Genomic DNA, 25592 nt, shown 5'->3' with positions numbered 1-25592 from the left:
CATTTTAACACAAAATCAACACAAAATGTGTTAAAATTACATACAGCTTAACATAAAAAGATGTGTAAAAATTTAAAACATCCTTTCCAAGAGTGCAGAATTTTTGAGGAAACCATTTGCTGCATGAGTTTTCATGATATCTGGACGGTCAATGCTTATAGGTACAAATCTGCAAACAAAATCATCTTTTAAATGATCTGTTCATGACAATCAACAAAACTAAAACTTGTGATTTACAGATATTTTATTTGCAAAGATCTGAGATTTAAATGATTATTGTTAAAATGTGTTTGTTTTTATGATGCCAACAGAGAGAGATCATCAGATCTGTGCATTACAACAGCTGTCTAAATTATCATTAATCTTTTACAGATATGTACTTAAATAACAGATACCATAAAAATAAACATAACATAAAAATTCCCTTTTGTTAAAAAAAACTTTAAATCAAACACTTGACTCCTAAAGTCAATCAGACAGAACATCTACAAGAGCTCACATTAAATCACTTCATGTCATTTAAATATGACTAAATCTGTGAATAAATTAAAAGTATGTGACCATAATCATAAAACAAGAATACAAATGCATTCTGGGTAGGTCAAAATTACAGCAAATGAGATAAATTCCCTTTAATAATAATAATAATACTTTATATTTATAGTGTGGTTTCTTAAAATCAAATCATAATATATAAAAGAAAATAATAATAATAATACAAAAAAATAATATATAAAATAAAAACAAGAAAAAAATTATCATTTACAATAAGCTGGTTTAAAAAGATCCATCATAATAACATAAAGAGATGATGTAATGAGATCCTGCTTGTTTTTCACACTACTGTACACCGAGTGAAAGAGGAATACATGTGTTGAAATTATAATAGTGCTAATATAATCAATATAAAACTGTACGATGACGAATCAGAATAATGAAAGAAAACAATACAATAATAATCTGAATCGTATGACACGCTCAGCTTATGTTTCATTCACCTTTGTGTTTAGCTGGTGTCCGGTCCCTTATGTTTGTAAAATCATCATTTATGATTACTAAAACAGATCATACATCAATGACACGCTATAATAAACAACATCAACCGTGTCTATATGATGAGAAATGTTGAGAAAAAACACAAAGACTCCTTTGGTCTGTCTGCAGGAAATCTCTGGTGAACTCATCTGTGTACAGCCCTGAAGATAGAAACGCCCGACTCCTCCCCTCTCATTAATATTAATATTATAATAAAGCTGAAGGCTATGCTTTCTTACACACACACACACACACAGAATTTGGCATTTATCATCTATCTGACTCTTCACCTACACGTAATCAGAAATACCTAACGTGCAAATTCATCAGTAAACAAAAGGTTAATATACATTTAAACAAAACAAAACAAACATCTGTACGTTCAGCTGTGCTCATAACTGAATAATAAACAGACGTCTACATTACAAACACACATGAATCAAATCTAAATCAATCTCACAACTCACAATCAATAAACAGAGACCTGAAGCCCATCACGAGACCATCGCCATCTTTTACATTATGAAAATATATTCATGATGGCACAACATGAGTATAATTGAAGGTACGTTTGGTGTCAAATGGTAATATTTGTAATTATTTTAAATAATTTGGTGTTACAGGCTACATGTGTGTCAGTTCTGTTACTGGACTGTCAACACTGTTACTCGACCTTGCCAACAGAGCTTAACAGTAACAGAACTGACACAGACTAATGATCCTTACACTGTCCTTACATTTTACTGCAATATTACAGTAATTGTTTATCTATAATACAGTAAACATCATATAATAACACTTTACTACATAACTTTAAATGTGTTTTGAGGATAAGGTGAACTACAAAATAACCAAATCCTAGATGTTTTACAGTAATGAGAATTTAAGATTGAAAACCCGTCTCAGTGGATGTTAATGGTCTTAAAACAGGCTTCATTTCTTTAGTGCAAATTAAACAAATCTTAACGTGTGATTTTGGGGTGAATGTATATGCGATCATATTGTGTGTGTGAAGAGGGAGCACTTCGGTTCAGCATTTACAGAAAAACTGTTTCTTATTATTTACCTTAAAAGCTTTGCATGCCGAGAGCTTCATCATCTCAGCTGAAGAAATCTTCAGGCAAAATAAATCGTCTCTTTCCTTTTAAGACACACATTAGTTAAAGCAGCAGAAGATTGAACATGTTGACGTCTCAGGACTGTGAAAGTTTCCAGATGTTGGTGTGTCTGTACATTCAGCGATGAAGCGGTGCACTTCAGACACCTGAGGAGGATCCTGGGATTGTTGCTGAACACAGACACACAAACACAATGAGTACTATACATACATATGACTAATGTGTGTTTTCAATGGCTGAAGGATATTTACTATGCGTTGAAAAATGTGAGTACTGTATGGCCTCTTACACACTGCATTTAAAGGTGACAAAGAATGAAAAAAAGTTTTTACGTCGTCTTAGTTAAATAACGCTAATCTACACGCATTCACCAACATACGAAATGTGCTAAATATTCAGAACATCTCCGTTTCATAGAAAATCCTCCTTTAAAAATGTCCACCAGAAAATGGCCGTAAAATGCATCTCACCTTCCTTCCCCTTCAAAATAATTTGCATACATCCGGCCTCTCGCCTCCAATGGGAAGCGTTGACGCGCGTCTGGAGGTCTCGCGGAGCGGGTGAGGGGTTTGGCGCAGCGCGGAAGACGTTTTTCCGTCTCATTTGCGTGTCTAGTTCGTGCGAATGACGCAAATTGAGTGCCTGGCGCAGTACGCACGAATGGTGCTTTTTGTGCATTTTGTGTTTGACACGAATTAGCGGCTGACGCCCGAGTTGAAAAATTTTGCGCCATAAATACCCCATTCAATCATTCTATGTCACCTTTAAAGTTGGTTGTGACTTTACCTTTTAGTTCTTAATCCTGCTCTGTACACACACACTTTAGTAATTTATAAGACTGATAACCGCATATTACTACCTAATGAACTCCTGTAAAATGTAGGCAGTGACAACCATAAATATGTATAAAGGCTAGATGTCTCGACCGCGCTGCTGGCCAATTGAGTGGAACATCCGCATTTGGCGGCCATCTTACCACAGGCAGCTCGCTCACTCATAGCATTGAGTTTAATGGTGCAGGTACTTTTACATGACCATAACTTGCTCAATTTTCTACCGATTTTCAAACGATTTGGTTTGTTATAAACTTCAAAGGTGTACCTATGACACTGCAGACTTATATAAAAAAAATTCATGAAACATGTTAAAGCATCCAGAATTATAGCCATGTTAATTACATTTGTAAGAACACAAACCATTTGAAAATTGGTAGAAAATTTAGCAAGTTATGGTCATTTAAACGTACCTGCACCATTAAACTCAATGCTGCGAGTGAGCGAGCTGCCTGTGGTAAGATGGCCGCCAGGTGATGACATTAGAGACTCCGCCGTAACACATCTAGCCTTTATTATACATACCTATGGTGACAACCGCATTAACAAAAACTCTGCATGGTGTGTACATAACCGAACTGAACAACTAGTTGTTGAAGAAGTATTTAAATGTGCATCATGGTCATGACAGGTCTCTCTTTTGAAAAAATAAATGGAAAAAATGGGGGGGGAGTATGCACCGTGCAGATAATGACAAAGGCAAGAACTTGTGTTGCCAGCCCTTGCACGAAAAATACAGTGAACAAGAAAAACCTAATAATTAACCGAAATCCAAATGCTTTACCTCAAAGATCAAAATATAGTCACCAGCACCTTCACACTTTAATAACCCCCAAAACTAGATCACTTCATGAGCTAAAAGCCATAAACGGTTAAGAACCACAACAGTTTGTAAGTAAAAAAAGATGAGGACCTGGCAACATTGCAAGGCAGCGCTCTGTGAAACAGCCTCACAAATGATCCTATGTGTCTATCTTTAGTGTTTCGAGAGTCAATCTTGTTCCGTAGAGACACGGAACGAACATTTAAATGCGGTTATCACTCCTGAAAATTTGCAGTGTGTATGAGGTCAATGGTCTGTGATGGTGTCTCTGTATTTACTGTGATGGTTTCGTAGGCTCCAGTGATGACAGCGATGAAGAGCGACAGAACCATGTAGATGAAGAGCGAGATGAAGGTGTAGAGATACACCTGACTGAAGACCCACACCAGCGCCCCACTCTGCTCCACCTCAGAGAATGTCGCAAACATGTCATCGCCGTTTATTAGAGAAAACAAACACTCGGACACTGTAGAGAGAGAGCGAAACTGACAGAGAAAGAGAGAGAGAGATCAAGGTTAAGATGTTTCTTGTGTGAAATGCGATACATTTTAGAATCTACATAACTATATTATCAGTGGTGTATAAAGACCTTACATTATGAACTGTATTGTTTTAATTATCTTACAATGAGGCGTTTTTATCTACATAAACTACAGGTCCCCTTACATGAAAGTCGCTGTCATGTTTCTATAGTGGCCCTAAACTCAACAGAGCGTGATTTTTCCTTACGTTGTCTTTGACGATGACATGTTTGAAATGTGGCGACTACCATAACTTCTCAACGCGTTTCAAAATGGAAGGGGTGAGCTGTGGACTGAGCTGGTAGTTGCAATTCACAATCTCACCTTAAGATGCTGCTTAAAATCTACACAGTGGTCCTTCAAACATTAAATAATAATGAATTAATATTGAATGTAACATTTTGACTCATTTCTTAACCATACACTACTTATATTTAAAGAAAGTTTTAAATGTATGCTAAATAAATTTTGTAGAAAGTAAAACGTAGTTAAATATATTTTTGCATTTTAAAATACATTTATATATTAACATAATATATTACTATTTTAAATACATATGTTATTTCAAAATGTATTTCAGGGGAAACAGCAACAATTTAATTTTAACCCATACGGCAAAAAATATATTATTCCTGGCCAAAATATAAATGTTTGTATAAAATGTATAAAGTTTAAGTATAAAATATAAAATTGTAAGTATATTTTTTGCAATTAAAGATGAAAAATCTTTTAGACCAGTTACGTTTACAAAATATATTTTACAACAATTTTACAAAAATTATATCGGTGAAAAATTCATTTTTGTAAACATATTTCAAAATATATTTTAGTACATATATTTCTTGGCCGTTTTTTGTTTATTTTGAAATATTTTTACAATTATATTTGAAAATATATTTTTAGCCGTATGAGAATACACATCATAACCACTAATCAGTTTAGGTTGTTTGTCATCTTCCCTTAATACGAACCCTTGAAGCATTTACTATATAACAGCCCCCCCCCACAGCTCACAGAAAATGACACAGAAACGTTTGCACAGCAGATACAATAACTCACACATGATATGTCAAATAAATCTTTGGTGTCCCCAGAGTACATATGTGAAGTTTTTGCTCAAAATACCCCAGAGATAATTTATTATAAGATGTTAAAATTGACACTTGTCGTGTGAGGAAAATGTGCAGTTTTTGTGTGTGTCCTTTAAAATGCAAATGAGCTGATAATGCAAACACTGATCACCATAATGGTGGTTTGTTGAAATTGAAACTTAATTATGCTGTCAATTATTCTCTCTCTCTCTCTCTCTCTCTCTCTCTCTCTCTCTCTCTGTACTAAATGGCAGTGCTGTGGTTGGATAGTGCAGATTAAGGGGCGGTATTATTATAATCAGATCCTCTTCTGACATCACAAGGGGAGCCAAATTTCAATTAGCTATTTTTTCACATGCTTACAGAGAATGAATTACCAAAACTAAGTTACTGGGTTGATCTTTATCACATTTTTCAGATTGATAAAAGCAATGGGGATCCAATTATAGCACTGAAAAAAGTCAAAATTTTCATGATATGTCCCCTTTAAATGATGACATACTTTATTGTGGTAAGGTCCCAGGACGATCCAGCCGCAGAAGCAGTAGCCCATGTAAATAGCAGCAGCACAGCAGCAGAATCGAATCACATTTGGAAACGCAGCTCGCAGAGTCACAATAAGAATCTGAGAACAAACATGAGGTCAAGATTTAGATCAGGTGTTCATTTCAACCAAAAAATGAGATTTAAAAACAATTGATATAAAACACTAAAGTGACAAAATAAAGTGTTAAACTTACATTATATTTCTGAAAGAAGCTGAAGTATCGTATCACACCCACCCACACCAGCAGCGTGGAGGTTCCCATTAAAATACTGCAGACATCGTAAGACGCCAGATTCTAATAAACAAACAGAACAGCCAATCAGCTATCGACGTTTCTTAAAGTCAGATAAGTGTTCAAAGGGAAATGTTGGACCTTGGTCTCTATGGCGATTTTAATGAAGGAGGCGATGATGGTGAGAACATCGCTGATGATGAGGAGCAGATACCAGCCGTTAATAAACTCCAGACGATCTCCCCAACACACTGAACGATCCAGAGAGCGTCTGAAATACTGCACAAACTCCTGTACACAAACACATCATCATCATCATAACTTAATGTGCTTTAGTAAAACAGTGGCTCTGTTTCCATTACCCTTTAAATTGTGCAAATTGACATTGCGAATTAAAAATACAGCCAATAGAAACACGTCAATTCCGCAAAAACTCGCAAAAACTATCATGAGGTAGTTTCTCAGGCAATTTAGAGGAGGTGTATTTTGCAAAACAGCACTGGAAAACAATTTATTCACAATTTCAGGTCTGATTAAGTAAGTCACATAATTATTTTTGAAGATGACTAAAACCTGCCAGAAACACCTCAATATATGCCTGTTCCCAAGTATAAGAGGCTTTTCTTGCCAATAATGTTTGGATAACACTCTTACATCTCTTTTGATTTAAAATAATGTACTATTACATCCAAGAAACACCTATACATTGCCGATCCTAAGTGTAAGGGGCTTTTCTTGGCATTAATGTTTGGGTAATACTCTTACGTCTCCATTGGTTAAAAATAATGCCTAGTGCGATGGATGTGATATCAGTAAACCTACCAACCAATCAGTAGACGGGATGTTTGGTATGACTTATCACCAGAGGAAAAACTATGCTCAGTCACATATCATCGATTAATGGAAGCCCTCAAGCACAACATAATAAAAACATGAAGAAAAAAAATTGCTCAAAGTCTTCATTCCTGAGACTAAGATTTTTTTCTTTTTCAATTTTTTCCCTTTCATTTTTTTTTACATTCAAAAAAACTTTTTTCCCTTTAAAATTTTTTTGCTTTCAAAAAAAAACTTTTTTTCTCCTGTCAATTTTTTTATTTTCAAAAAAAAATTTCACTTCTAATTTTTTTTCACTTTCAAAAAAACTTTTTCCCCTTTCAATGTTTTTTGTTTCAAAAAACCTTTTTTTTCCCGCTTCAAATAACCTTTTTTTCTTTTTCTTTTTTTCCTTTCAAAATAAACTTTTTTCCACTTTCAAAAAACTTTTTTCCTTTTTCATTTTTTTTCACTTTCAAAAAAACTTTTTTTCTCTTTCAATTTTTTTTACTTTCAAAAGAAACTTTTTTCTCTTCCATTTTTTTCTCTTTCAAAAAACCTTTTTTTCTCTTTCAAATTTTTTCTCTTTAAATTTTTTTTCTTTTTCAAATTTTTTTCTCTTTCCATTTTTCTTTTCTCTTCTCTTCTAAAGGCCACACAAAGAAAAAATTATTGCTAGCTAAAAATTAGCATGCAATACCAACTTTGGCCCCCAGGTGTCACCACAGGAATTAATTTGTTTGCTTTAAACGCTCTCTCTGTGATAGATGTGATTATTTAATGGAGGTTACATATGCTTGATATGGCAATGGTTGTCATTTATAACCGCTGTAGTTATTTTGTTGGGTCATTCGTTCTCATTTGTTTTGTGTAACAGAGAAATCCTGACACTGGAGTTTTAAATCGACCCAGAATGGAGCAGTTTTCAGCAAGGAAAAAATATTGTATTTACTTACGGAGCCCCTAAGGGGACATGGAGCAAAAATTAAATAAAGTTTAGCTTCATGTGCTCACGTAAAACTTTCATGTGCTTATGCGAAACCTTCATGTGCAAAATTTTTTTTAAGTTTAGTTTCTCGTGCTCACGTGGAGCTATCGCGCGAGCACGTGAAACTATCAAGTTCTCACCTGAAACTATCGCGTGTGCACGTGCGCACGTGAAAGCGCGCGATAGTTTCACGTGAGACCGCAAAAATAATCTTTAAAAAAAAATTCTGCACATGAAGGTTTTGCGTGAGCACATGAGAGTCTTACGTGAGCACATGAAACTAAACTTTAGATTTTTTTTACTCCAATGTCACCTTAGGGGCTCGGTAGAAACAAGGTTTGTATCAACTTTTTTATCTATAATCTATTATTGTGCTCGTGCATTGAAAGTGTGCATGTATGGACAATTCACAAAACTTTCGTCGATAAACACTTTGTTTGAAATTCAGTATTTTATTTGTTTTTAACAGACTGAGGCCATTGGGTTCAAGTTTTGATGATAATGAATGTTTAACTTTAATTTCTAAAAAGCAAAATAACACTGATAAGAAAGAGTTTGATCTTAGTCTCCCTCAAGAAGAGTCCTGCACCTGCTTGACCCATAGTGTTTGATAATTCAATAATTAACAGAATACCTGACCCATTTGACAAAGACAATGGCCCAAACCGCTCCGTCTGAGATAAAAATGTTTAAAAACTTTTGAAACAGAAAAAAATGTGAATGAGACAAATTTTTTTGAAGTGAAATTTTTTGAAAGTGAAAAAAATTGAAAAATAAATTTTTTTGTAGCGCCAATTTTTTTCAATTTGAAAGAGAAAAAAAAGTCTTAGGAAGGAAGAACCTGAAAAAAAAATTCTTCATGTTTTTGTTGCGCTTCTGGGGTTCCGTAATTACGCAATAGTCTTTTGTCGACATTTTGAAAATAACACTCAAGTTTTGCGCATATTTGGAATGGAAACGCAGCTACTGTTGTCGTTTCTCTATGCTGGTTAGATACATATTTGAATACAAAGTCAGCTTAAACACAATCTCAAAAACACAAAAAAAATCTATATTTAGCCATATGTTGGATTTATCAAAACTATGTGAAAACATATTTTTTTGTGTCTCCCTAAATAAAGTCATATGGGTCTGAAACAAGAGTAATGAGTAGATTTTAGGGGGTGAACTGCTCTCTCTTACATTTTGCAGGATGATTCCTCTGATGATGGAGCGTCCACACAACACCAGAGAAAGACCACAGATCACAGCCACAAACAGATCAAACGCTACACGAGCATAGCTGTCCGCTAAACAGAGACACGCGAGACAGAGACAGGAATGAGGAAGATTACACAAGAGAAAAAGTCAATATATGAATGTTTTATGTGGTCTCACCGTGTCCGGACACATTAGGGTCTCGACACTCCTTAATGGACGCTTGATTCTGCAAACTCAGCTTTATTTTACCGCTGTGAGCTTTATTATCAAACAGAATCTGAACAAACAGACACACAAAGCATTATGTGTCTGAAAAGATGCTATATAAGGCATATACATATATAATTATTTCATTTTTAAAATCGGTTACAAAAAACTATAAATTGAAATTTCAAGATTATGAAGAGTTCAGATGCAAAACCCTCTAAGTGCGTCTGACATGTATTGTCATAAACAGGGTTCCCACACCTTAGTTAACTTCAGATTCAAGGACCTTTCAAGGACTTTCCAGGTCCAATACCCTCAAATTCAAGGACTAAATGTGGGGACACATTTCAAGTGAGAGCAAGGTTACATTGTGTTATCTTTTAAGATACATTGTTACAGTTCACTTTTGAGGGAACTCGCGCTGCGTCACTGTGGTGACACTTTGGGGACGCCTCCAGGGGTAAGTGCGTCTGAATGTGTATATCAAATTCAACCAATGATGAGGCTTAACGACAAAGACAGGGTGACGCGGGAGACAGGAAGTATATCGCTATCTGAAATATTGCCAAAGACGGCGTTACAGGGACGCAGGAAGTATGGCAAGGGAGACGCAGCGTCTCGTTCCCTTCTCAGGGAACAACAGTTACATACGTAACCCGAGACGTTTTCATGTGTCAAACACAACTATGCAAATAGGCATTTTGGTATGAATCAACATTCACATACAGAAGATATAAGCATTTAAAGAGAACAGTTTAGCACATGTGCTTAAAAAGTCTAGAATTTTTATGATATTATCCTACACTACACAGGGAATAATATGGATTTTTTTCCAGAAAACTTCTTGCATAAAATAGATTCAAGCACTTTCTTAGTCTAAGTTAGTAATTGAAATGCATTTTTTTTCACAAATGTCACTTTTGTCATGTCATTATAATTTAATTAATTATTAAATTAAGCTATCCTTGCTACAAGACCCTCTAATAAAGTTTTTTGGGCCAAAAACTTCCACTTCTAAAAAATCCACTTTGAACAAAACATAGTAAAAACCTACAAATCATTGAAGATTTAACTAGAAACGTTGCAAATAATAAATGTAAAATTGAAGAAAATGAAGCACACATTAAGTGGCGCTGTGGTCCATGTGACTGCCACATACAGGTTGAAGTACTTACAAGAGGACACAAGTTTAAATGTGACGATCCACAGTCGTTCTGCACGTAGTCACTGATCTCATTAATCTTTCGTGCACTTAAAAAGACTTTGACGTGGTGTTTAGCGGATTTGTATAAAAAACAATATTTCTAAATAAAGTTTTGCCGCGAGGCCAGGATTAAACACATTTGAAGCGAAGGTATTTGATTAATACGATACGTGCCAAAACATGATTCAATATCATTATCTCATTTTTTCTGTTTAGCGGCATTTGCATCTAAGATCTTCATATTAACACACATCTGTTCAGCTAACCCATTATACATTAAATATACAGAAGAATTTAAGAGCTTCTCAGACAATTAAACTATTTTAAGTCAAATGAAATTGTGTTCATACTGTGATGGAGAAGGTGTAACAGTCAGGAATCTCATTGTTGATAATCGTCTGAATATTTATTGCCTTCAGCTGAAACTGTATCGTAACATTAATTAACCTGGAGAAATAGAAAAAGAGAGATGCATGTTGATAAATGTCTATACAGTTTTCCTGTGGTAGAGCTTTGCATCAGCAGCTCAAAAGGTTGTGGGTTCGAACCCAGGGAGCACACATACTGATTAAATGTCTGCCAAATTCATAAATAAATTAATAAAGGAACTTGAGTAACTTGAGTTTGAAAACAGTTTGTAGTGTGTGTGTGTGTGTATTACTAAACTTTACTTTGATTACAAAATTAGACACAGATACATCCTCATTTAGACAACCTGTGTGTGTGTGTGTGTGTGTGTGTGTGTGTGTGTGTGTCTTACTTTTGAAATTTGAGGGTGAAGTTCTTGTAGTTGTTTTGTAGTGAAGGTGAGACATCCAGGAGTGGATTCAGTCCAATACAATCTAAACACACGAGAAACTCACTGAATCACAATTCAAACACATGCACACTTATTGTTTATGAGTGTGATGATTAAAACAGATGATTAGTTTGTGTCACGGTGTAGTACGTCAAACATAGGTCTTTTATCAAACAAATAGAGGCAGGAATCAATTCTGCACTCATAATGCAAAGATTGTTTCAGACACACACACACACATCTACACTCTAAAAAAACAAACGGTGCTATATAGCACCAAAACTGTTGCTTTGGATCGTAACCATAGAAGAACCATTTTTAGTGCCATATAGCACCGGTGAAGCACCAGTGAAGCACCTGTGTAGAACCATATAGGGGCCATATAGCACCACTATAGCACCACATTTGGTTCTACATAGCACTATATGGTTCTACACAGGTGCTTCACTGGTGCTTCACCGGTGCTATATGGCACTAAAAATGGTTCTTCTATGATTACGAGCAAAGAACCACTTTTGGTGCTATATAGCACCGTTTGTTTTTAGAGTGTATAGGCGCACTCATAATATACCTAACCCAACTGAACTGTGCACAAGCGTGATTGTCCCCCTTCCTACTCTTGTTTTTTTTTTTTTTTTTTAAAGAAAACAGGAAGTAAATTACTCTCGTAAAACTGGACCCCATCATAATGTTAAGTTTGGGCTTTTATTTTAAATAGTGTGAGATTAAATGACACACAGCCCTCTCACATGCCTATCAAAGCGGGCCAGGGTTTTCCATCTTGGTCTTCTTTTTTCGATATTTTAATTGTCTTATTATTATAATTTTTTTTTAAGTCGCTATGGACAAGTGTTGCAAATTAGCACTTGTGCTTAAACACTCAAACAATACATCTGGTTTGTCCAATGTAATTACTATTACCATTCAAATAAAATGTCATTCTATGCATTTAGAGTGTGATTAAACAAACTGCCCTCAGGCACGGTACACTGATGAAATGCACCAGTCTTTGGGGGGCTTTGGGCATGGTTTGGATAATATAAGTGCGTCCTAAGGCATCGTGCATCCCTGAATGCATTGCACTGATCTCCTGATTTTTATGCTATCAATAACAGGATTGAATTTAAGCTCACCTGTCATAACACGAGGGTCAATGTCAAACGTGTCATTGACTGGATCAATGCTACCCTTCCTGTAGTACCGCTGACACAGAGAGAGGGCGCTTCCATTTAAACCCACACCTGAAACATATGCGTACTTGCCCACTGATGTCTGTGATAGAGCCAGATACTGAGAGAGAGAGAGATAGAGAGAGAGAGAAAGAGAGAGAGAGAGAGAGAGAGAGAGAGAGAGAGAGAGAGAGAGAGAGAGAGAGAGATAGAGAGAGAGAGAAAGAGAGAGAGAGAGAGAGAGAGAGAGAGAGAGAGAGAGAGAGAGAGAGAGAGAGAGAGAGAGAGAGAGAGAGAGAGAGAGAGAGAGAGAGAGAGAGAGAGAGAGAGAGAGAGAGAGAGAGAGAGAGAGAGAGAGAGAGAGAGAGAGAGAGAGAGAGAGAGAGAGAGAATACTATTTTAGATTTCTCACACTATTTGTTTAGTATGCAGTAAAAAAAACATTCAGCATATAACAGAACATATAACCATATATCTTAAAGGGGCCATGTCACAAGACTTTTTTAAGATGTCAAATAAATCTTTGGTGTCCCCAGAGCACATATGTGAAGTTTTAGCTCAAAATACCATATAAATAATTTATCATAGCATGTTAAAATTGCCACTTTAGGTGTGAGCAAAAATGTGCCATTTTGGGTGTGTCCTTTAAAATGCAAATGAGCTGATAAAATTTAAACACTGATCATAACTTAGTTACTGGGTTGATCTTTTTTTTACATTTTCTAGGTTGATAGAAGCACTGGGGACCCAATCACAGCACTTAAACATGGAAAAAGTCAGATTTTCATGCCATGGCCACTTGTAGAAACAAGTGCAGATCTATGTGCCAAAATCACGTGTGATTCATGAAACATTCATTTTCTGACAATCTTATCATACTAATAATCATACATTAAAAGATGTGGTAGATAAAGCTGTCGTTATTTGAATATTGCACCCATATAGGGCTGTTTAATGATTTATCGTGACTAATCGTTTGCAGAATAAAAGTTTTTGTTTACATCATATTTGTACGTGACTGTGTATAATAATAATGTATATATAAATACACACGCATGCATGCATAATTTTAAGAAATAAATCAATTTAAATATTAAGTATTTATAATTATATATATGATATAAATTATATATAAATATAAAATGTATATACAAATTTTCTTAAATATATATTTGAATATAATGCATTTAAAATACACATTAAAAAGAAAATTCTGAGTACATCCAGAATCTGTGAAATAGCTGCAATCAGTGACACTAGCTGTGTTTCCATTACAGATTTGCGCAAAACTTTAGCGTTATTTTCTAAATGTCAACAAAAACTATTGGTAAATAACGGCGTTTCCATTAACCGATGATATGCGACTGAAACATCGTTTTTGCGACTGAAACATCGTTTTTTGGGAGAATGCTGATGATAGTTTAACTTACAACTTTCGTTTATACATTACAATAAAATTGCTGTTTAAAACTGCTAAATACAGTAAATTTGCACTTATTAAATCTTTCGCTTCCATTGATGAGATTTCTCGTCAATCAAGAGAAAACGCTTCCCTGCCAATGACAAGATTTTCTGTCTTTCCGCAATACCGCTATTATCCACCAGGTGGCGCCCTTCTGCAACTTTTTTAAACCCGGAAGTATTGCCCTATGGCAAGCGGCTGCATGTCCGTGTCTGTTTTAAAGATCGCTCTGAATGGGATCTCTATGAAAAGTCCATCACAAAAAATGGAATTATCTCTGCTTTTTGCTCAAAATGTGGTGTTTTTGAAGTAACCTTCCCATATTCAAAAGCTGATTACAAAAGAACCACTGAAGGTAGGATGAAACTGTTTTTTTTGTTTGAAAGCAGAGGGTCTGTTCTTTCATTTGGTTTATTGTATGTTTATATATTTAAAGAAAAACATTTTCTGGAAGGCATTAAACTTTGGTGAAAATCATGAAAAACGCTGGCGCTGGCTGGCAACTTTTTAAAAAAACGCTGGCGGTGAAAGAGTTAATATGGTTTCATTCTTAACCGTAGTGATTTTGTTACTTCTGTTGTTCTTTGATTTTTCTGTGATAATATCTTAACCTAAGAATTCTCTAGTAAACATACTAATACTAGTACTTAGTTGGAAATTGGAGTATTATATGCTGCACTTTTCTTCTACTAACATTAATGCATACCTACATGTACTCCATCCTAGACCATATTCATAATATAGCATGGAATGGAGTACTATTTATTACATTACTTAAAATTAAATTACTCCATGTAGCTTCAAATACTCCATCTTAGACTACAGTATATGAGTGGAATGCTTTGTTGTTCTTTTTCCTTCTCTGCTTTCTTTGTTTCTATTTCACGTGAAGCTGCTTTGGTACGATGAGCAATTGTGTTCAAAGCTCTATATAAATAAATAAAATTGAATTAAAAAAATGAATTAAATGAAGAATCTGAATGGTTGTGCTGCTAAAGTACGCTAAAAGTCAGTTAGATAAAAACTCTTTCATCACTCCTCTGATGTCCTAATGTAAAACATCCAGTGTTTGAGCAAGAGTATTGAAACAAAGACATGACAACTCTAGTCTGTACCCATAAATATAACCATGTCTTCAATACAACAGAATAACATTATTATGAACTGTAATAAACACTTACAATCAACATGCAACCAAATAACAAAATATCACAAAAATGTGCATATATAGCAATAGTTTGCAATAACTAAATACTTCTAACATCAAAGTTTTAGTTCAATGCCGATAGGAGAGAGACAGGAGCACGACAGAAGCTCCAAACTGACATTGCGAATTGAAAATATGGCCAAATATCTAAAAAAAAAGTTTTTACGCTTGCAATTTAAGCAATTCGAAAAAGGTGTATTTCGCACAACTACAAAGGAAACTACAATGTGAAACTTACATGTGCTCACGCCATACCTTCATGTGCAGAATTTTTTGTAAAAGTTTAGTTTTATGTGCGCACGCACAACTAAATGTATTTAATTTTGCTCCATGTCCCCTTAGGGGCTCCATATCAACGTGATGTTATATCAACGTGTTAATGATCTGAATCATCAGATCATTAACATACAATTAACTTGTGTAATGGAAATGTAGCTATTGAGAGAGAGAGAGATAGTGATGCTTTCTTTTCAATTTAAATATGTAAAACATGTATGTTGGTTATAAAAAGTTTTGAATTATATTTAATTTTCATTTAAATAGAATTTACATAATTAAACATTATAATATCGTATTAACATCGTGCATCTTTAGTGACAAGTGACTGATACCTGATCTATAGCGTATTCAATGTTTTCATAAACATCTTTCTGTGTGTGGATACAGATTGGTTCCTCAGAATCATCCTTATAGTCTCTCAGGAACAGATGTTTGAAGGAGTCTGTGTTTTCTTCCTTAAAAGCGACCACCATATGATTACTGAGACCAAACATTACCAGCTGAGAGAGAGAGAGATAACAGAAATAATATTATAGAGTACATTGAATTAATTGATGCACTAACACAACAAAAGCATGTGGTAAAAACATGTTACTTATTCCTAGGATCAATAAGAAAAGATGGATGTGTAGCGTGTTAGTAAACTCCACTTCACCTGTACTGTAACTATGATGATCTTTAGCAGCTGAAGGACGAGTTTGAAGGGTTTGCGGCCTTTAGCGTGATATTTATCACATGGACTCATGAAGAAATATTTCAGCTTCCTCCTCAGCGCCTCCTCCTCTTCCTCCTCCTCACGCTGCTGAAGTGACCCTGATGAAGACACATCCAGGGTTTGAAGGTTGCCGTGACACCTGCCGTTGAGGTCATTGGACTCATAGTCTGTGACAGAGGTCAGAAGTCTGTCCTTCTCTGCGAAGCAAACATCAGAGGATTTTATTTTTAAAACTTCACGACAACTGAAGCTTTTTCAATGTTAAAAAGGTCAAATGTTTGCTTTATTGCAATATAAACTACAGTTATTGTTACTATTATGGTAAAAATGTTCAACATTATCAACAAAAATGAACTGAAAGTTTCTGCACGCCATTTTACAATAACAGTGCCTTTAGTGTTTTAGAGGAAATGTAAATTACCATGGTACATTTTTGGCAGTATTACTATGATATTTGCTGTGTATTATTGAATACCTTGTTAATACCACCATAAATTTTATTTTACAGGTTTGATGTTAAAATGTGTCGACTATGACCGTTACTGAATCCAAAGGCTGCAGCCTGCCGAGGTCGCAGGCCAGGTTTATTTCAGTTAACTGAGCATTACATTCACAAGTCATAAGCATTTTACAACAATTTACGATTAACTAAGAATAATAGTCAACTTTATAATTGTTAATATTGATAAATAAGTCAGTCAAATGTGACCTCCAGAGGCCTTCCGATTGAGAAACGACCTATAAACGGTTTTATCGAACACATGTGCGGATGACGCAATTACGTGTCTGAGCAGAACTTAACTTCCGGTCTCTGTTTGTTTAATGGTGTGACTAGTTGCTAATCTGAACTCTTGAACAAATACCTCGTCGAAAATAACAAATGTTTTGGTTTCCTAAAGATAATTAAAGACAGTGATCATGGATTACCGCTATTTGATGGGAGGTTTGGCAGCTGACTGTAGTCATTATATAGTACATATTTTACACAGTAACATTACCTAAGTTTGCTTGTTAACAGAAATAAACTACTCTAAAATGACTTATTGATTCTTAGCGGAGTTTACCGGAAGTTATGTTTGTTCCATGAAAGCCGTTTGTTTATGTTGTTACTGCTGAAACCGCAAAAACTGCGCCTGAACCGAAGTGAACTTCCGTTCTGTATTAATTTAGTGATCTCTAGACCAACCAGGCAAGAATTCAAGGTCTGTGTTCAAATTACATTTATTTCACACAGTAACATTAGCTCAGTGTAAATAGTTGATACGTTTTAGATATTAACGAAGGTAATTTACTTGTCATTTCCCATTTGAAATAAACTACTGTAAAATTACTTTGTTTCCACAGAAGCCGTTTGTTTATGTTGTTTCTGCTGAAACCCTCTATAATTTAGTGTCTATTTGGCTTCAAACATGACAATTAGGCTATAGATAAGAGACAGACAGATTGTTTTTAAAAAACAGCCGACAGATTATTTCAACAAGATAAACAGACCAGAGGCAGAATAAAAGCATGTCAAACCTGAGTTTTGCCCTGAAAGACTGTCCATTTTACGACGAATAAACAAACAGATGTTGATCAAAACATGAATTGTGATTGATTGATTTGAAAAAACAAACAAACATGTAGATGAATCTCATCGCTGTCTGTAGTATGCATGACAAAAACAACCGCAAACGTAAGCCACGCCCACCACTGACTCACTGTCAAAATAAAAGTCTCATAAAACAGCCAGACAGTAGTGATGGGATTCACTCGAAACACCTAATGATGGCGACATCTGCTGTTGAAAACAAATAACAACGCGGTGTCTGTCCTAATATTTTACAAATATTTTGCGTGTTTTTATAAATTGCAAAGGTGTTCTTGTTCTTGTGTTTTTATCATTAATTTAAAAATCATTAATATACAATTAACTCCCCTTTTAATTATGAACATGTTTGTCTTCAAAGCTGTCTTACAGAGTAGGCAAAATGGTAAAGTTTTCAGTCAGGAGTCCAGGAGAAGCAGGAATGTTAAGACGTTTTAGAAAATGTTTTAATAGAATGGAAATTAAATGTTATTTTTCTGTTTTCCTATAATTTTAGACACTTAAAAAGATTTTTACACATTTTATTTTAAACCAATAGGCCTGTGTTTTTCTTCAATTTTTCTTATTGTTTTTTATTTTGCAGCAAATGTTCAGTCCATTACTTTTGTCACATAAATGTCCATTCAGTGTAAAACGTTTCATAGGGTCTGAGGAGTGTAGTAGGCACTGGTTCATTGGTAAACTTTGTGTTCAACTTCCCCTAGTGGTGAACCATAGGAGTTTCGAAACATTTATGACGTAACGAAGCCTCGTTTGCCAAAATCACGTGACTTGGCCAGTTCTACTAACGACAGAAAATAAACGTAACGTTCTCCAGTTGGTGGCGGTAATGTAACACAAACAGGTTTACTGCACCCAATTAAACAGCAGTAGAAGCAGACACGAGGCCACAGCGTGAGCAGACACACGTGTGAGAGCCATTTTATCCTGCAGTGCTTGAGGTATGTGTCTGTCTATATCGGTGATCCTACGGTTATTTACTAGTTTGCTATGTTTGTCTATACACACATAGTTGATGTTTATTATGAGATGTTGATAACTTTAAATGTTTGAATATATAACACTTTTGAATATTATGGGATGGATGAAGTGTGCACACTGTTAGAACTCAGCGTTGCGTGTTTTTGTGCATTGTTGGGTGCAAGTCGTGTGCTACATTACTGCAGGATCTGAATGTACTCTTCTCTCTAAACTCATGAGAGCTCAGATGTTTCAGATCCTGATACAGACCTAAAGTAGAGTCTTAGATTGAGTGTCTTTATCATTATATATGATTATAGATGAACAATCAATTTATGCTTATGTTTTTTCTTATATGCAGGGTGATGGAGAGCAGATAAGGTTTGTTAGCTGGTTCCATACTGTATGTATGTAAATGTTTTCCTGCAAACAAAATTTTGTCTTGAACTTTATGGCCCTATGAGGAAAACTTATACATTTTTGATTGTATTCTGAAAGTATAAAAATGCTAAACGTCGTATGTGTGTGTTAGATAATAAACAGTATCTACAGTATTTCCATTTGTCTATGTGTGTTTTCTGTAAAGTTAGATGTAAAGATGTTTTCTGTAGTAATGGGAGAAACGATGCTTTTCAAAGCTTCGAATCAATTGAAACAATTGCTTCCAAAAATGATTTACTGTTTCGAAGCGCTCGAAACACCTAAATGTGGCGCCACCTGCTGGTAAAAACGTTGTAAAGGCAACAAGATCTCAATCCAAACATTTTACACACTTTTTTTTTGTCTTTAGGAAAAAATAATTATTAAACTTGGCTGTGTTTTTCTTGTTTTCAGTAAAAATATCTAAAAGTTCTTAAATTAAGATGTATTTTCTTTATTGTTTCAAAAATCCGATGGCTCACTACACTGCAAAAAACACGTACTTAGTATTTTTGTCTTGTTTTCAGTTAAAAATATAAAAAAAATTCTTAAATTGAGATGTATTTTCTTGATGAACAAAATGACCTAGGAAAATAAGTCTAGTTTTTATACAAAAAATATAAACTAAGTAAATAAGTGCTTAAAACGTCACAAAAAAAATCTGCCCATGGAATAAGAATTTTTTTTTTTTTTGAAATAAGTTTACTTTTTTCATAAACACTTAATTCAAGAAAAAAATGTCTTATTCATTTGCAGAATTTTTTGCTTGTTTTAAGCACAAATTCACTTAAATTTTATATATTTTTTTTGTCTGAAGACTAGACTTATTTTTCTAGGTCATTTTGTTAATCAAGAAAATACATCTTAATTCAAGAATTTTTAGATATTTTTACTGAAAACAAGACAAAAATACTAAATAAGAGTCATTTTTGAAACTGTTATGATGTACAGTAATTGAGGCTCATTTGCTAAACTCATGTGATTAACCAATTTAAAACACGTTCCGTACCACTGATTCGAAACAAAAGATTAAACAATTTAAAGTTGCCATGAAATGGAAGTGTCAATTGCCTAATTTTCCCCGTGGTGAGGTGTATCTGAGTAAAACCGGCCTCTGAAATGAAATGAGGCAGGGCTGGATTTGAATTTGTCCATCGAGATCTGATTGGATCATTTGAAGTTGGGTCGTATTGCTAATCACAGCGATATTCTCCTGGACCCCGCCCACCTGCCATACATTTTGCCCGGAAGTAAAGAGGGTAGGAGATTTGCATTTTTGATTAAAGATTATGAGGGCACATGAATTTTTAAAAATGAATGATGCTCACAGATAAATCATTTGTAAAAAATACCACAATATAACAAAACAAATTAGTTTTTTTAAATTTTACTTTTCATTACGACTTTAAAGTTTATGAAGCATCACTAGTTTTCTATAAAAAGCATATAAATCAGGCCAAATCTAAATCATGAACATTAGATAACATAACATCTTACATAATGAAAATATATCAGTGTTTTGTGTTCACTTGTTATTTCCATTTGTAGCATTGGAGTGGACAAAATTAATCTCTTTCTGTTTCTTCTTGTCCATGTTTCGTGTGGTTCATTTGTTGAATCTGCTTTAATCAACATAACAAAAGGCCAATATTTATCCAACAACTATTAACAGTGGAGTTCCACCCATCAGGCTTAAAAGAGCTGCTAACCTTCATGAAATGTTTTTGAATGCAGAAACTACACAATAAATGCATGTTGCGTTTGCTCTGTATGACTAATTATAAATTGTATTAATTGTATTAATAAATAATGATATTAAAATAGTTTTTCTTTATCCTTCAGTTAGTGTGAACCTATATGTAATAACATTGCCTCCAACCCTTTTCAAAAGAAAGACAACAACTGTTACAATGATAGAGTGAGACCAAAATCCTGCTTAAGTGAAACATGATATGGCGAAGGGAATGGAGTTTAACTTTGAGACTATCAGTAAACCCCGAGATGTTTTGTCTCTTACTACCTATACGCATAGGTGTCATTTACACTGGGGACATATCCCCACCACTTTTTGAAAGCATTTGGTTAAAATGTTCTGAAAAATCAAGCAATGCCTGTGCAATCATACACTGCAAAAAAAAAAAAAAAAAATTGACTTCCTTACTTAGTATTTTTGTCTTGTTTTCAGTAAAAAGATAAAAAAATTCTTATGCATTTTCTTGATGAGCAAAACCACCCAAGAAAATAAGTGTAGTTTTTAGACGAAAAGTATCAAATGTAAGTGATTTTGTGCATAAAACAAGCAAAAAATATGCTGTGTTAAGCAAATTTTTCTTGAATTTTTCTTGAATTTAGTGTTTAAGAAAAATGTTACATATATATATACATATACACATATACATATATATACAGTGGTGTCTGGAGAAGTGGGTATACTCTTAATTTATGCCCCCAGTAGAAGTGGGTATACCCCCTGCCATCAAATAAAGAGGTGGGTATACTCTGTATACCTGCGTATACCCTGCACTACACCACTGTATATATATGAATAAGACCTTTGTACCAGTCACAACAAAACATTTGCATAGATAGGAAACATGAACACTTTAAATTGTTATTTGCATGTGATATGACTTTCACATAATCATTTAGTGAACCTTAGAATGTCCCATGTCAAGAGAGCAAGGAGAGAAAGGAGGGGCAGAGGGGGTAAGGCCTTTTGGCCGCAGAGTCACAGTTTGCCTCAGGATGTGGTGTTTGAAAACCAAATGTCATGCTGTGGGGAGTCCACTGAGTTCTGATTCTTGAGGGAGGTGTTGCGGGATCTCGGCTCCCTTGCTGTGAGTTTGGGAGGAAACCGGTAGTGATGTAAAGATATCTCTTTGAATGTCCTTGTTGCCTCAAGCACCTGTGGAAGGCCCCGCTGTGTCTCCCAGGGGGTGTTGCCTTTTGATCAGGATATTACAGCAATTCTTACAATAGCAGTAATCTGTAAAATATTTACCTGAATTACATGTAAATATATGAAAAACACTTTTATCCCAAGCAACGTCCATCCAGCCCATTGAATGAAGGTTTTTTATATTTTAACTATGACCTGACTTTTATGGCTGCCGTTTTCCTGGTACTTTGAAATGATTATAGCAAATGCATACAGATATTGCTAATCGTTTACATTTATGTACTTAAAACGAGCTCTGTTATGTTTATGAATCAAATCTTATACGTTTACTTGTGTGACATTATCATGCTAAGTTTAATGTTTTGAGTTAAAGGCTAAGATAACCAGTGTTGGGTGTAACTAGTTACAAAGTAACTAGTTACTGTAATAAAATTACTTTTTTCAGTAACTAGTAGTGTAAGGCATTACCCGTCTGAAAATGGTAATATTATTACAGTTTTCCCGAGCTAGTTACTTGAGTTACATTCGCCAGTAGCACCTTCATCACACAAGGCACAAAACACAGAGAACAAAAGGGAAGGGGAGGAGGGCGTGAATGGAACAGTGATTGGTCTAAGTTTGGCACGAGGTATTATTTACCATCACCGATTGGTCGACACCCGGCAGCCAGCAGCACAGAGCGGCACACTCAAAGACAGATCGGGAAAATGGAAGCGTCAACAACGGCAAGCTCTTTTTCAGAGGAAGGTTCCCAGCAACAGAAAGCTAGTTTCGACGGGTGGAGATTCAGTCATATTTTATCATGTTCAACGGAAGGAAAATAACTTGACGGTGAGGTGCATACTCTTTAATGTTTCTCCGAACGCTGTGCCCCGCGTCCGGTAGCGGGTAAGGAAGCCAGCATTTTCTTGGCCGTGGCTTGCCCAGATAAACATTCTTGTCCAGAAAAAAAATGTAACTAGTAATATAACTAGTAATATAACTAGTTACTTTCTCCAGGGAGTAATAAAGTAAAGTAAGGGATTACTATTTTTGAGAGTAATATGTAATACATAATATATTACTTTTTTGAGTAACTAGCCCCAACACTGAAGATAACAAAGCATGATGTTAAATGTCTATTTATTTTGACCTGAGTAACAAATGCGGGTACAGGCACGTGATTTTATGCTCAAATCGAATTGAATTGGACGTTGTAGTGCGATTAAGAAAAAAATACTGTTCGGCTTTCTTGCGGTACGACGCACTGCGCGCAGTATGTAGTGCTTCATGGGAATATATTGTTTTTACTAGTGTGTCATTGCATCTTACAATGTGTTGCTTCATCACGGCCAATGTGAAAAGGACTTGACTGTGTTACCTGTAAATTAAACTCTGACATTGGTGCACTGCTAGCGTAAAGACAAAGTTACGAACGACAGAAACATCACACAAAACAGATACACGACATGTTGGTTGAACATTCAGTTGCTATGTTTCATCACTCCTGATTTGATAATTGTAACAGCTCACTGTGTTCATTATATGATTAAGAAGAGTCAAGCTGAAGTGAATGAAGCTGATGGGAAACATCATTATGTAAAACCAAAACTTATGTGAAACACGTAAGAGTTCACACTGCAGAAAAACCATTCACATGCAGTCAATGTGGAAAGACTTTCATAGATAAAGGTAAACTTACAATACACACAAAAATTCAGAAACAGAAAGAATTTTCACATGCCTTAAATTTGTTTGGTACCTTAGGTCAACTTAAAATACTAGGAAAAAAATATTTTTAAGTTTTAAAACATTTTACAAATTTGTATTTCTTGAGTTTTTAAAACTATTTTAACGTTCCCCTTTTTTTGCTAAATAAATTCTTTTAAAATTCAAGAATAATGCACACACCAGTGTCCTTCAATTTAAAAACCTCTGTGAAGGATTGCCGAAGCTGCTAACCACTGTAATTTACGACTGCGTGAGGAACTTGCCCCGTAGTATTCCATTTTGGTAACACTTTACAATAATGGTACATGAATAATCATGTACTAATACATAAATTAATAATCACTTTACTATAAACTAATGATGAGTTAAGCTATGTACTAATCAATAACTAACCATAACTATGGCATGAGTCATAAATTCATGCCTCCTTAACTAGACATTAATACATTGTTACTTAGTTAATGCATTAATTAACACTTAAGCGTTTAGCTAATTAAATAAATGCTTAATGCTTAAATCGTTAATCAATCGTAAATTGTTGTAATATGCTTATGTCTTGCAAATGTAATGCTCATTTAACTGAAATAAAGCAGGCTTAATGACGTATGCAGCGTGTATATCGGACCTCCGGAGGATATAGTCTTCTGTGTCAGCCATTGTAATACGGTTAGATTGAATAACGTCATTTGAACTTGAATTGACACAACTGACGGACAGAACAGAGTCATTTTATTCTCCCAATTAAGTTAAAAAACGATTTGAACTTTTATGGCACGCAGATTTTTAGAGACCCACCCATCACTCTCTCCCTCCACCACTGGGTAACTGAGAAACAGACTACTTAAAGAGGCTGTTTACACTTGGCATTAACATGCGTTTTCGTCGATCGGATCACAAGTGGACGACGTTAATGCCAGGTGTAAACGGTGTTCAAAACGTTTTGAACGCGTCCACTTTCGACCACTTTCAACCACATTCAGAGGTAGTCGAAACCACTTTCGATCAGATCGCTTTGGAGTTGCGGAACGCAATGTGGTTGAATGCGTTCGAACAGCCACATGCGACCGCCTTCTCTCCGCCCATTTATCTAATCTGAGGTATTAAACACAAGTTTTACGTCTTTTTTTGACTTCTGGCGCGAACACACGTTGAACAGCGCTATTTTTAGCCTTTCATTGATAAAACGACTGCGGGGTGTTCTCCGTAGTTTCGTTTTGAAAGCGTGAAAGTTGCGCGATCCTATTTCATCGATTGCGCTGAAAATTCAGAGAAAGCTCCAACAAATAAACGTACAAAACACTGTGCAGCATGTATACTTGCTAAACAAGCAGCGGGCTCCGACATAATATAAGTTTGCGTCCATATAAACTCATAATTACTCCCGCTCGCGTTTGAATGACAGCAGAGAGACTCGCCCACCGTCTCACAGACCACCCCCTCACAAGATAAATGGGCGGAGAGAAGGCGGTCGCGTGTGGCTGTTCGAACACATTCAACCACATTGCGTTCCGCAACTCCAAAGCGATCCGATCGAAAGTGGTTTCGACTACCTCTGAATGTGGTTGAAGTGGTCGAAAGTGGACGCGTTCAAAACGTTTTGAACACCGTTTACACTTGGCATTAACGTCGTTCACTTGTGATCCAATCGACGAAAAACGCATGTTAATGCCAAGTGTAAACAGCCTCTTTGGGGCTGTTTACACTTGGTATTAAGATGTGTTTTCATCGATCGGATCACAAGTGGACGAGAGAGACACATTGCGTTTACACCT

General features: G+C 35.3%; 1 protein-coding gene across 1 annotated transcript; it reads right to left on the bottom strand.

Moving 5' to 3' along the window:
- Positions 1-1612: 1612 nt before the first annotated feature.
- mcoln1b (mucolipin TRP cation channel 1b) lies at positions 1613-17933 on the bottom strand. The gene is made up of 13 exons (XM_065278401.2): positions 17762-17933; positions 16184-16440; positions 15861-16028; positions 12545-12701; positions 11373-11454; positions 10963-11059; positions 9379-9478; positions 9184-9290; positions 6342-6491; positions 6162-6263; positions 5924-6046; positions 4088-4294; positions 1613-2323 (listed from the first exon to the last, which is right to left on the bottom strand). The coding sequence occupies exons 1-13, from the start codon at positions 17787-17789 to the stop codon at positions 2192-2194; spliced, it is 1710 nt and encodes a 569-aa protein (XP_065134473.1). The 5' UTR covers positions 17790-17933; the 3' UTR covers positions 1613-2191.
- Between the last annotated feature and the right edge of the window lie 7659 nt (positions 17934-25592).

This window comes from Paramisgurnus dabryanus, chromosome 3, assembly GCF_030506205.2.
Source record: "Paramisgurnus dabryanus chromosome 3, PD_genome_1.1, whole genome shotgun sequence".
NCBI lineage: Eukaryota > Metazoa > Chordata > Actinopteri > Cypriniformes > Cobitidae > Paramisgurnus > Paramisgurnus dabryanus.
This window is presented reverse-complemented; position numbering and strand designations above follow the sequence as displayed.

Coding starts and splice junctions, on each gene's coding strand:
- mcoln1b (XM_065278401.2), bottom strand. CDS start 17,789: ATGGACAGTCTTTCAGGGCAAAACTCAG. Junction 16,029..16,183: donor TCATCATAGTTACAGTACAG/GTGAAGTGGAGT, acceptor TCTCTCTCTCAG/CTGGTAATGTTTGGTCTCAG. Junction 2,324..4,087: donor GAGCCTACGAAACCATCACA/GTAAATACAGAG, acceptor GTCTGTGTTCAG/CAACAATCCCAGGATCCTCC.